This window comes from Lolium rigidum, chromosome 3 (assembly GCF_022539505.1).
Source record: "Lolium rigidum isolate FL_2022 chromosome 3, APGP_CSIRO_Lrig_0.1, whole genome shotgun sequence".
Taxonomy (NCBI): domain Eukaryota; kingdom Viridiplantae; phylum Streptophyta; class Magnoliopsida; order Poales; family Poaceae; genus Lolium; species Lolium rigidum.
In genome coordinates, this window is record NC_061510.1 from 384984259 (window position 1) to 384997887 (window position 13629).

At 44.7% G+C, this 13629-nt stretch overlaps 1 protein-coding gene across 1 annotated transcript; it reads left to right on the top strand.

The window, feature by feature from the left end:
* Positions 1-4772: 4772 nt before the first annotated feature.
* Positions 4773-6259, top strand: LOC124697565 (the record flags this gene model as incomplete). The annotated part of the gene is made up of 1 exon (XM_047230137.1): positions 4773-6259. A coding segment is annotated over one exon (1194 nt), but the record flags the coding sequence as incomplete, so codon positions are not given.
* Positions 6260-13629: the final 7370 nt, after the last annotated feature.

Genomic DNA, 13629 nt, shown 5'->3' on the forward strand with positions numbered 1-13629 from the left:
ACCTTCAAAATGCTTCTTAATTTGTGTTAATGTTTCATAGCTCATGAGGAAGTATGTGGTGTTTAGCTTTCAACCTTGTCATTTACTTTTGACGGACTCTCATATGGAATAGTGGCACATCCGCTTATCCAATAATTTTGCAAAAAGAGCTGGCAATGGGATTCCCAAGTCCCGAATTAATTAATTTAAATAGACACTCCTCCATGGTTTGTGATTGTTGGACGGCACCCGAAGGATTCGGTTAGCCATGGCTTGTGTAAGCAAAGGTTGGGGGGAGTGTCATCATCATAATAAAACTAAAATAAAAAGGCACTCCTTCATGGTATGAGATTGTTGGCGGGCACCCGAGGATTCGGTTAGCCATGGTTTGTGCAAGAAAGGTTGGAAGGAGTGCCAAATAAATATGCAATAATTCATGGGAGCCGCTCTTGAAAGTCCGGTTGGCGAGGTAGTTGGTGAACCCATTACCATTCGTTGACAACAACAAACACCTCTCAAAACAATTTTACTCCTGATTTATAAAAATGAAAAGCTCTAGCGCATGTTAATCCCTGCTTCCCTCTGCGAAGGGTCAATCTTTTACTTTTATGTTGTGTCTCCATTATTTCTTTGAGCACTTTCTCGAGAGCACAACTGTCATTCTTAGTATAATATGCTTGTCTCAAAATATGATTGATTGTGGTATAACTTTGATGCTTTTATCTTTGACAATCACTACTTCTAGTCTTTCTATGAACTCCAGAGGTGCCCGGGAATTTATGTTTTGCCAATCAAATACAGGCAAGCGAGATACCACTTTATCATACTCTCTTATGAACATTGCAATCCTGCTTATATACATGATTCATGATGCTTATTATTAATTGTTGGTACCTCTCCATGATTGACATAGCTGTTAGATGATCTTATTTGCATGTGTCTCATTATGAACTCGCTTAAGTATTAGCCATATCATGAGAATATATACATCATATGAGCAAATGTGTTCGTGAAAGTTCTTTTATCGCTCGCTTGTTAATCGAATTGCTTGAGGACAAGCAATAAGCTAAGCTTGGGGGAGTTGATACGTCCAAAACGTATCTACTTTCCCGAACACTTTTGCTATTGTTTGGCCTCTAATTTGTGTATTTTGGATGCAACTAACACGGACTAACGCTGTTTTCAGCAGAACCGCTCCGGTGTCTCGTTTTTGTGCGTAAATCCAACTTTCGGGAAAAACCTCGGAATTTATGCGAAGGCCCTATTTTCCCAGGAAACTAACGGAGCCGAAGGGCAATTGAAGTGGAGGCCCGAGGGCCCCACACCACCTGGTGGCGCGGCCCGGGGGGCCCGCGCGGCCAGGTGGTGTGGCCCCCTCGGCCGGCCTCCGACGCCCCCTTCGGACTACTTATTCGCCTCGACCTAAAAACGCCCGGAGAGAAGTCGAAGTCGCCGTAAACCCTCCGTAACGCCGCCACATCGCGAAACTCCGTCACGGGAGCCGAAGTCTCCGTTCGGCACTCCGCCGGGACGGGGAATTGGAGGAGATCATCACCGCCATCACCGCCAACGCCTCTCCATCAACCAGCAATGTTTCCCCCATCCATGTGTGAGTAATTCCCCCGCCGTAGGCTGAAGGGGATGGTAGGGATTGGATGAGATTGGTCATGTAATAGCATAAGATTGTTAGGGCATAGTGCCTAGTGTCCGTAGATGGTACTTTTATGATATTGTTGCAACTTGTTATGCTTAATGCTTGTCACTAGGGCCCGAGTGCCATGATCTCAGATCCGAACATGTTATTGATTCATGAAGATATTCGTTGTTTATGATCTTACTCGCAAGTTGTATACACATGTCGCTGTCCGGAACCAATGGCCCCGAAGTGACAGAATCGGGACAACCGGAGGGGATGGTAGTGATGTGAGGATCACATGTGTTCACGGAGTGTTAATGCTTTGCTCCGGTACTCTATTAAAAGGAGTACCTTAATATCCCAGTAGTTTCCCTTGAGGCCCTGCTGCCACCGGCTGGTAGGACAAAAGATGTTGTGCAAGTTTCTCATTGCGAGCACGTACGACTATAATTGGAACACATGCCTATTGATTGATTAGTACTTGGACACCGTTTTATTATTATCTGCAAATGCCCTGCTATGATTGTTACATGAGTTTCTCTCATCCATGCAACGCCCGTCATCCGTCCCCGTGCCTACGGTATTTTAATCCCGCTCGTTTACTAAAATCACTACCGCTGTCTTTGTTACTCTGTCGCTCGTTATTTCACTACGCTATCGCTATAAAGCTGTTACTACCGATAAACTCTTGCGAGCAAGTCCGTTTCCAGTGCAACCGAATTGATAACTCCGTTGTTAAGGCTTCCAAGTGTTCTTTGTCTCCCCTTGTGTCGAATCAATAAATTGGGTAATACTTCCCTCGAAGACCGTTGCGATCCCCTATACTTGTGGGTCATCAAGACTATTTTCCGGCGCCGTTGCCGGGGAGCATAGCTTTATTTGGAAGTTCACTTGGATTAATATTGTTCGCTGCAAATTCTCCATCATGGGTAAACCTCGCGATACTAAGATCGCCATATTACCATCCACTACAAGAAAAGGTACAATTCTGAGTACCTCCGCTACACTTGATTCACCATCCGTGATTGATAAACTTGTTTCACCGCCACATGCTTCGCATGCGGGTACATCTCGCTCGAATCTGAACACTCTCATAATACGATAATATTTCTGCTGTGCTTGATGATAGTGGTTCATTGGGAACTTTTCTAGATGCTTCCATTGCTAGGTCTAGACAAATTGAAAATGCTGAAATTCCTGATGTTACTACACCTGTTAATTCACCCGAACTTGAATACTCTAGTGATGATCTTGATGAAGATTATGTGGAACTTGATGATGATTTTATTGAAAAATGCCATGCTACTACCGATGCAAGAAAAATTAAAAAGTTGCTTGCAGAACATACTGTTAGATATAAACTGTCTCCTGATCCTAAATTTGCCACATCTCCTATAAACATTAGGGATAAAGATTATGATTTTTCTCTTGATCTATCTCATATAGCTATTGTTGAGGTGGTTCAGCAGCCGTCAGGAGGACTTGTTCTGACTCAACGCAAATATGCGTTTGAACTATTGCAACGGGCAGGCATGCTCAAATGTCAGCCAGCAACCACGCCTATGTCAGCAAGTGATCCTCTGAGTTCATCGTCCGGTGTTTCATCTGTTGTCCGATGAAGCTACTCGGTATCGCAGAGCATTGTGGGCGGGTTACGGTATCTCACAATTACTCGACCGGATTTATCTTATGCGGTTAATCGGGTTTGTTAATTCCTTCATGATCCGCATGATTCTCACTGGGCTGCTGTCAAACGGATCTTAAGGTATATCAAGCTGACTGGTCATCATGGGTTGCACATTCGTCCCGCGACGTATATGTTGCTTTACGCTTTTCGGACGCCGATTGGGTCTGGTGATTCGATGATCGGCGATCAACCGGGGCTATGCTCTCTTCTTTGGTGGGAACTTGATCGCCCGGAGTGCGCGAAAGCAAGCCACCGTGTCCGGGTCCAGAGATCGAATCGAGTACAAAGCCCTTGCCAACGCCACGGCCGAGTTGATATGGATTCGATCCGTTCTCCAGAAATTGGAGTTAACCCGCGTCGTCCTCCCGTTCTATGGTGTGACAACCTTGGAGCGACTTACCTATCATCCAATCCTGTGTTTCACGCTCGAACAAAACACATTGAAGTGGATTTCCATTTTGTTCGAGAGAGAGTGTCCAAGAAGCTTTTACGGATCCGGTTCATTTCATCAAAGGATCGGATAGTCGATATCTTCACGAAGCCTCTCCCATTGCCGGCGTTTCGAGCTTGTCGACGCAATCTCAACCTTATTGAAAGTGGCTGAGATTGAGGGAGGGTATTAAACGTAACATAACTTGTAACATAGTTTGTAGCTAGATAAGCTCGAATCCTAACTAGTTTGTTAGGTTGTTACGTTGTGCTTATCTCTGTACTTGTAACGCAAGACATGTTGATATAAATAGATTGAGGAGGCCGGCCGGTTTGAGCTGTGCTACTCCATCCCAAAAACCCTATCTCTTGTTTGTTTTATATTGTCTTCGGTGGAACTTTACATCACGGCGTCACCCTATCTATACCGTCACGGGAAGAAAACGTCACCCTGCCTGTATCGTCCCAGAAAAAAGAACCGTCACCTTACAAGTCCAGTCATTTTTCCCGAACAAATGAAAAAGTGTGGCAGGGCGCAGGGCGGTTGGGCGGGTGACCTAGCCCTGCACGGCCCTAAGGGCATGAGCAATGGAGGCAGCTGTCCAACTAGGATTGGATAAAACTTTTGACATATACATGCCATGTTATGGTCCTATTAATATGTCTTTCTCTCAAAAGCTGATTTGGTTTTTCTCTTTCTCTCTCACATTTTCTACTTTATGGCTGAAGAGGTTGCCTCCTGATGAAGAGGCTGCCTCCTCATCCGAACCTACTTTGGACCACCCGAACCTAGTTAAAGGTGTGAGGCAACACCCCTAGGGCTATGCATTGGGCATGCCCTAAACTAGCCCGCAATCCGCTACGGGCCAACCCGGCGCCGCCGCTCACTCACTCCGATAAAATCCCCTCCACACCCACAAAAAAGGTCAATCGACTCACACTGCGCTAACCCCGCTCCTCCCCTCCCCCATGGACATCCACGCCGCTCCACCGCCTTCCATTCCGGCCTCCTCCCACGCCCCTCCTCCTCCTCCTCCTCCTCCCGCCGACGCCGACGCCGACTGCGACGCCACCCTCCCAGTAGATCTCCTCCTCGAGATCGCCGCGCGCTCGGACGTCGTCAGCGTCGTGCGCTGCGCGGCCACCAACAAGCCGCTCCGCCGCGCCATCCTCGACCGCGGCTTCCGCCGCCTGCTCTCCCACCGCGCGGCCTCAACCGCCGGCTTCGACCCGGCCCTCCTCCGCGGGGTCTCCTACCGGCTCGAGGACAGCGAGGCGGCGCGCCCCGTGCGGGTGGTCCAGCCCATCCCACCCACCGAGCCCTCCCTCGTCCGCTTCGACGAGCCCCTCGTCTTCGAGCCCGTGGCCTCCCGCGACGGCCTCGTCGTGCTCCGCCGCCTCCGCCCGCGCCCGCTCTTCGGGCAGTCCCTCGAGGAGGGCCCGCCCGGGAGCGTGCTCCGCGTCGTCAACAGCGTCACGGGCGAGACCTCCGTCCTCCCCTCCGTCTCCATCCGCGACTACCGCAAGCACGCGCTCATCAGCGTCGAGGACCGCGGCCGCTCCTTCGAGCTGCTCGTCGCGGACGAGCGCCTGCGCACCCAGATCTACTCCTCCCGGGACGGCGCCTGGAGCCCCGTGCGCCCCATCCACCTCCACCGAGGCTCCCGCCCCTTCCACGACTCCTGCCCGTTGGTCATCGGCCGAACCGTCCACTGGCTATGCAACCCGGAACCGCTGCCCCCGGGGCGGCACTTGTCGGGCCCGGAGCCCTACATCGTCGCTATGGATGTCGACACCTTGCAGGCCACCGTGATCGATCTTCCACGGGGCTGCACTAGCAGAATGACGGCCTCCATGAGCCACCGGGGGCTCCTCCTGGCCGCCACGGTCGACGGGAAGCTCTTAGTTGTCGTCTCAGAGACCCAGGTGATCTCGATGTGGACCTTGTCACCCCCCACGGAGGAGGACCCAACCCTGCCCGGCACCTGGAGGCGGCAGGTGCTGATAGACAAGCAGGATTGGGGCGTGCACAGCTCGGTCCAGTTCGAGGGCTTCGGCCAGAGGAGTGGCACTGCTATCCTCTACATTGGTAGAGTTGGGCTCATCCGGCTCAACGTTGCAACCAAGGAGGCGCACGTCGTGTTCTACCGCACCGAGACCGCCTACGTCTCGCAGGTTTGCCTGCATGAGATTAATCTGTCCTCTCTGCTCCAGGCCATGAAACCGTTGAGCTAGAAGGTGCTTATGGATAAGTTTCCAGAATGTCTTTCGATTCAGTTCTTGTTGTACTGTGTGTGTGCTTAGAGCAGCTGTTTTCGCTCTAAGCTGTCGTGCCGCTTGGCCAATACTAGTTCTAAAAGGAAATGATGGAGTCGCTGCTGAATTTAGTATATGCTTTCATAGTTTGTCGTTATGCTGTTATAGTGCTCGCTGGCAATCCATCCGTTGATCCTGTAATATAACAGTTTGCATGTACCATTATGTATTTCAGCCAGTTATCAAAATGGTAATAAAATCTATTTACCGTATTGATTCCATGCTCACTCTGGCACGAGACACCCTTTGGCTGCTGGAATTTGCACTGAAAAAGTATATGTGCGACTGCCGCTGATGGTGCTCCTGTAAAAAATGATCAATGCTCAGGGGTACTTCCACATTGAACATTTGCAATCGATGATGATGGTCGGTTCATCGCAGAGGCAACAAGAGGTGCGCTCATTATGTTCTTCCAATCTGATTGTGTTCTCAATTCTGAACTGTGAAACTGTGTTCTTCATGTTTCATGGTCTATTTTTTTAATCCAAGTTATGAAACCGTTGAGCTATATTCTTATGGATAAGTTTCGAGAATGTTTTTTGATTCAGTTCTTGTTGTACTTTATATGCTTAGAGCAGCTGTTTTAACTCTAGGCTATGGTTGCACTTGGCCAATAGTACTAAAAGGAAATGGAGTCACTCCTGAATTTAGTATGCTTTGATAGTTTGTCGTTATGCTGTTAGTGCTCGCTGGCAATCCATCCGTTGATCCTGTAAAATAACAGTTTGCATGTACCATCATGTATTGGAGCCAGTTATCAAAATGGTACTAATAGAATCTATTTACCGTATTGATTCCATGCTCACTCTGGCACAGCCTTTGCTTGCTAGAATTTGCACCAAAAAAGTATATGTGTTACCGCCGCAGATGGTGCTCCTATAAATAGATCAATGTTTAGGGGGTGCTTCCACATTGAACATTTGTAATCAATGATGGCACAGCAGCCTTTGGCTGCTACAAATTGCACCGAAACAGTATATGTGCTACCGCCGCGGATGGTGCTCCTATAAAATAGATCAATGTTTAGGGGGTACTTCCACATTGAACATTTGTAATCAATGATGATGGCTGGTTCATCTTAGAGGTAAGAAGAGGTGAGCTCATTATGTTCTTCCAATCTGATTGTGTTCTCAATTCTGAACTGCCATTGTCTGCCAAACTGTGTTCTTCATGCTTCATGGTCTATTTTTTTTATCCAAGTCATGAAACCCTAGATGCTTATGGATGAGTATGTTTTTCGATTAAGTTCTTCTTGTACTTTGTATGCTTAGAGCAGCTGTTTTAGTTCTAAGCTGCCGTGGCACTTGTCCAATCATTCCAAAAGGAAATGGAGTCACTCTTGAATTTAGTATGCTTTGATAGTTTGTCGTTATGCTCGTAGTGCTCGCTAGCAATCTGTCCGTTAATCCTCTAAAATAATAGTTTGCATGTACCATTATATATTTGAGCCAGTTGTCAAAATGGTAATAAAATCTATTTACCGTATTGATTCCATGCTCACTCTGGCACGGCAGCCTTTGGCTGCTCGAATTTGCACCGAAAAAGTATATGTGCTACCGCCGCAGATGGTGCTCCTATAAAATAGATCAGTGTTTAGGGGGTACTTCCACATTGAACATTTGCAATCAATGATGATGGCTGGTTCATCTTAGAGGTAAGAAGAGGTGAGCTCATTATGTTCTTCCAATCTGATTGTGTTCGCAATTCTGAACTGCCATTGTCTGCCAAACTGTGTTCTTCATGCTTCATGGTCTATTTTTTTTAATCCAAGTCATGAAACCATTGAGATAGATGCTTATGGATGAGTATATTTTTCGATGAAGTTCTGGTTCTACTTTGTATGCTCAGAGCAGCTGTTTTAGTTCTAAGTTGGCGTGGCACTTGTCAAATAGTTCTAAAAGGAAATGGAGTCACTCCTGAATTTAGTATTCTTTGATAGTTTGTTGTTATGCTCTTAGTGCTCGCTGGCAATCCATCCGTTGATCCTCTAAAATAATAGTTTGCATGTACCATTATGTATTTGAGCCAGCTGTCAAAATGGTAATAGAATCTATTTACCGTATTAATTTCATGCTCACTCTGGCACGGCAGCCTTTGGCTGTTAGAATTAGCACCGAAAAAGATATGTGGTACCGCCGCAGATGGTGCTTGTGTAAGAAAGATCAATGTTTAGGGGGGCACTTCCACATTGAACATTTGCAGTCAGTGATGATGGTGAGCTCATTATGTTCTTCAAATCTGATTGTGTTCTCAATTCTGTACTGCCATTGTCTGTTAAACTGTGTTCTTAATGGTCTATTTTTTTATCCAAGCCATCAAACAGTTGAGCTGATGCTTATGGATAAGTTTCGAAAATGTTTTTTGATTCAGTTATTATTGTAATCCCTCTGTCCGGAATTAGATGTTACAGATTTATCTAGATTCGCATGTATCTATACACTTAAACACGTCTAGATACATGCGTATTTTGACAAATCTACGACAAGTACTTCAGGACAAAGGGAGTACTTTGTATGCTTAGAGCAGCTGTTTTAGCTCTAAGCTATCGTGGCACTTGGCCAATAGTTCTAAAAGGAATTGGAGTCACTCATGAATTTAGTATGCTTTGATAGTTTGTCGTTATGCTGTTAGTGCTAGCTGGCAATCCATCCGTTGATCGTTTAAAATAACAGTTTGCATGTACCATTATGTATTTGAGCCAGTTGTCAATAATAAAATATATTCACCGTATTGATTCTTGCACCGAAAAAGTATATCTGCTACCGCCGTGGATGGTGCTCCTGTAAAAAAGATCAATGTTTAGGGGGCACTTCCACATTAAACATTTGCAATCAATGATGATGGCTGGTTCATCACAGAGGCAAGAAGAGGTGAGCTCATTATATTCTTCCAATCTGATTGTGTTCTCAATTCTGAACTGCCATTGTCTGCCAAACTGTGTTCTTCATGGTCTATTTTTTTATCTAAGCCATGAAATCGTTGAGCTAGATGCTTATGTATAAGTTTTGAGAATGTTTTTTTTGATTCAGTTATTGTTGTACTTCGTATGCTTAGAGCAGCTGGTTTAGCTTTAAGCTGTCGGGGCACTTGGCCAATAGTTCTAAAAGGAAATGGAGTCACTCCTGAATTTAGTATGCTTTGATAGTTTGTCGTTATGGTGTTAGTGCTGGCTGGGAATCCATCCGTTGATCCTTTAAAATAACAGTTTGCATTTATCATTATGCATTTGAGCCAGATATCAAAAGGGTAATAAAATTTGTTTACCGTATTGATTCCATGTTCACTCTGGCACCTTTGGCTAGAATTTGCAATGCTTGGGTGTATGTGCTACTGCCGCTTATGTGCTCCTATCGAAAATATCAATGCTTAGGGGTACTTTCTGATGAAACATTTGCAATCAATACTGATGTCATCACAGAGGCAAGAAGGGTGAGTTCGACATGTTCTTCCATTCTGATTGTGTTCTCAGTTCTGAACTTCCATTGTCAGACAAACTGTGTTCATCGTCGTCCACTTTTTTTTTTTATCTATTTGTATAGTAGCATATACTGCTAAAATACAATGCATTTTATTGAGTAGTTGTGGTCCCTCACCCTTTTAGTTTTGCACAAAACAATTCCCATTTTTTACTTTGCCCCAATTCAGTTGCAGTTAGTACAATGGAATTGTCATTTACCTGCTGTGCAGGAAGTTAGTGGAAAGTATTCGATCTTACATGGGCAGGTGTGATATTTGTGCGTCCAAATCTATGCAAATATGGTTGCTCAACAAATCTGTGCAAATATGATGCACTGTTAAAAGACACTATGGCATTAAAAAGCTTATAGTTCCCATCTTGAGGACACTTTCTCAGGTACAATTTACTTGTAGTTGGAAGGATATAAATCAAATGAGGGCATGCATGCCCTTATACATTCTGCAAATCATCAAAATATTAAATACATATTCTAATTGGGAACAATTTACTACGTACATTATATAAGCTTCAGTCAACCAGCTGGACATTCCTGAATGTACATGTATCTAGAGCCTGTTGGGCTCATCATTCTTGAAAATTCATGTACTTCCTCCGATCCAAATTAATTGATTCATCTTTATCTAAATACGGATGTATCTAGATGTTTTTGTTAACTAGATACATATGTATCTAGACAAACTTGATTCAACTAATATGAATCAGAGGGAGTACCATAGAACATATGCTTGCTCTGAACTACTTATAGTGCTTGTACAAGCTCTGAAGTCGTGTAACTCAGACAATCAACCTCAGGAGGCTGAACTAAACCATGAGTATGTTGCAACCATCTGTAGACAGATATATTTGCATTTTGCACACTATATTTCTGATATATAAGTGCTTATTTCTATCTAGTATCGTTTTTGCAAACTTCAGATTTTATAACTAACTTGCATTAATCCAAATACTCTGCAAATGCGATTCCAGAATACAATCTCTGGAACATTTGTCATTTCTATCTGGCACTTATTTTCCTTTTGCTGGCTCTGGTGTTTGCCTTGAGTCCTTGAAATGTTGACAGAGCGTCGTGGTGGTCGACTGTTGACCCTGACTCACTCAATCACCAGCAAAGGATATCCCATGTTCATAACCATCTATTTAAAATTATGCCATTCTTGACGATTCATTTACAGTACTACAAATGTCTCGTTTGCTATGTTTGTGATCCACCTTTACCTTTTTTCTTGTGGTTATCGAATGATTCTTTTTCATGCAAACAATACTGACGACCGGTCAGGTTGTATTGGGATTCAGATGGATATAGGCAGTGGCATGATCAATTCGTAACGTTCAAATTCCAAGCCTGCTTGATGGGTAACTCTATCCTGATCCAGGGATATATATTTTCCCTACTCCGATATATTGTGTCCAAATATGATTGCTCGAAAAAATAGGTGCAAATATGCTGTACTGTTAAAAGACACTAGTACAATATTGGTAAGCTTTATTCCCATTTTGAGGACACTATTTCTCAGGTGCAATGTACTTGTAGCTGCAAGGATATAAATCAGATCAGGGCATGCACGCCCTCTTATAAACTGTGCAAATCATTGATATATTAAATGCACATTCTAATGTACAAAGTTTTGAACAATTAAATTATATGAGCTCTTCAAGTTCACCAGCTGATTATTTCTGAATGTACATGTACTAGAGCCGCTTGAAGAGCTCTTTAAGTTCACGAGTTCATCATTTTTGACCATTCATCTACCGTAGACGGTTGAAGTTAGATACATATGCTTGACTAGTTTAGTGCTAGTAGCCTAGTACAGCTCCGAACCCATGAAACTCAGTAAATTAACTCAGGAGGCTAAATTAAACCATGAGTATGTTATTACCACCTGTAGACAGATATATTTCATGTAACTCAGTCGATTAACTCAGGAGGCTGAACTAAACCATGAGTATGTTATTACTACCTGCAGACAGATATATTTGCATGTGGTACACTAAATTTTTGATATTTTCAGACAACCTTCAGATTTTATAACAAATTGGTATTAGTCCAATTACTCTGCAAATGTGATTTCAAAATGCAGTGCCCACGGAAAGTGTCAGACGGGTGAATTTGCAAAAACACACTCGTAGAATTCCGGACACAACACGCCGTCCACGCCATCTTCTTCCTTCCTCACACCGCTCTCTTCGCCCCGCTTGGATCCCGGCGTTGCTCTCCCTCCGCCGATGAGCGCCGCCTATAGCTCGCCCTCGCTGCCCCCCTCCACCATATATCTCCCACGCGTCGCTCCCCCTCCGAAGTCTAGCTCTCCCGCGCCGCTCCTCCCCCCGACTCCGAAGATTGGACTTTTCTGTCCAAGGCTGGAATTTTCCGTGCAATACACCACCGCTACCTTGCTTCCTCGACGTCTCCTTGCTGGATCTAAGAGAAGAGCTTCTCGATCTGCTCCCCGACGGCGTGGAGAAGCTCTAGGCCGAGGGAAATATTGGGGAGCTCGTCGACGACCCCTGTGATGAATACGATGAAGAGGACGAGCTTCTCTATTGCTGGTGATTACTCTTCCTCCAAGGATGCCGTGTGTGGCTGCGCCCCTAGGTATCCCGCCACCTGCTCCCAGACCCCGACGGGAGAGCTGGGGCGGGCACGCAACGTGCGGGCGCGGTTGCCGCAACAGGATGTGGAGGATGCGGCGAGGCTCACATGGGAGGGGAGGTCCTTCAACGTCACTTACTCTGCGGCAGGGCGTCGGGGAGTTCGTGGTGCTCAGGAAGGAGGTGGAGGACGCGATGTTGGCGGCCAACTGGGAGCCTGAGATGTAGGTGCGCATGAAGTTCCTCGATGCATGTGGCTAGCTGGGAGCCCAGAATTCTGATCCTCATCCTGGGAGTACACCTGAACCTGATGGTCGTGTTGGGTAAGTTCCAGTTTATCCCCGGTCCATGCTCTAGAAGTAAATGACGCTCTGCAATAATCGGTAGAACAACATGTCTATATGGTACAGATGCTAGTGGTTTAGTTCGTTCGGTGGAATTCTGTCCAATTGTTTTTCCAGTGCAAGATTTGCTGAGCTGTGGTAACATCTTCGTAAATATGTCAGGTTTCTTGATTTTGGTTTGCTCTGAGAGATGGAGAAGAATCATAAGCATGCTATGGTTTCGAGCATTGTGCACATTGTAAATGGAGATTGGGTTTCACTTGTTTAGGATTTGACTGAAATGGATGTTGTTCCACCAAGAACTAATCTACAGTGAGTGACAAAGGTAATTTACTGGGTAGAATATATTTTTGTGTGCTTGGGGATAATCAATCTTGTTCCTCAATTCGTTAACCAAACAATATCTACTTGCATCTGCCGAAGGGTTATTAACTGATAATAGATATGGATATTGTGATTTAGTGTGGCACTAGATATATGTATTTTTTTCCAAGCACTAGATATATGGATATTGGTTGACCAATTTTTTCCAAGCACCTAAAAGATGTCTGGAATTCCATCTTTAAAGGTTACCTCGGCCAATGCATCCTCTATGTCTTAAATATCAAAGACACTACTGTAAAAAAATACATATATCTAGTGCCACACTAAATCACAATATCCATATCTCTTATCAGTTAATAACCCTTATGTTTAAGCAGTAATGGAAGATGCAAGTAGATATTGTTTGGTTAACGAATTGAGGAACAAGATTGATTATCCCCAAGCACACAAAAATATATTCAGCCCAGTAAATTACCTTTGTCACTCGACGTAGATTAGTTCTTGGTGGAACAACAACCATTTCAGTCAAATCCTAAACAAGTGAAGTCCAATCTCCATTTACAATGTGCACAATGCTCGAAAGCATAGCATGCTTATGATTCTTCTCCATCTCGCAGAGCAAACCAAAATCAAGAAACCTAACATATTTACGAAGATGTTACCACAGCTCAGCAAATCTTGCACTGGAAAAACAATTGGACTAGAATTCCACCGAACGAACTAAACCACTAGCATCTGTACCATACAGACATATTGTTCTACCGATTATTGCAGAGGGTCATTTACTTCTAGAGCATGGACCGGGGATAAACTGGAACTTACCCAACACGACCATTAGGTTCAGGTG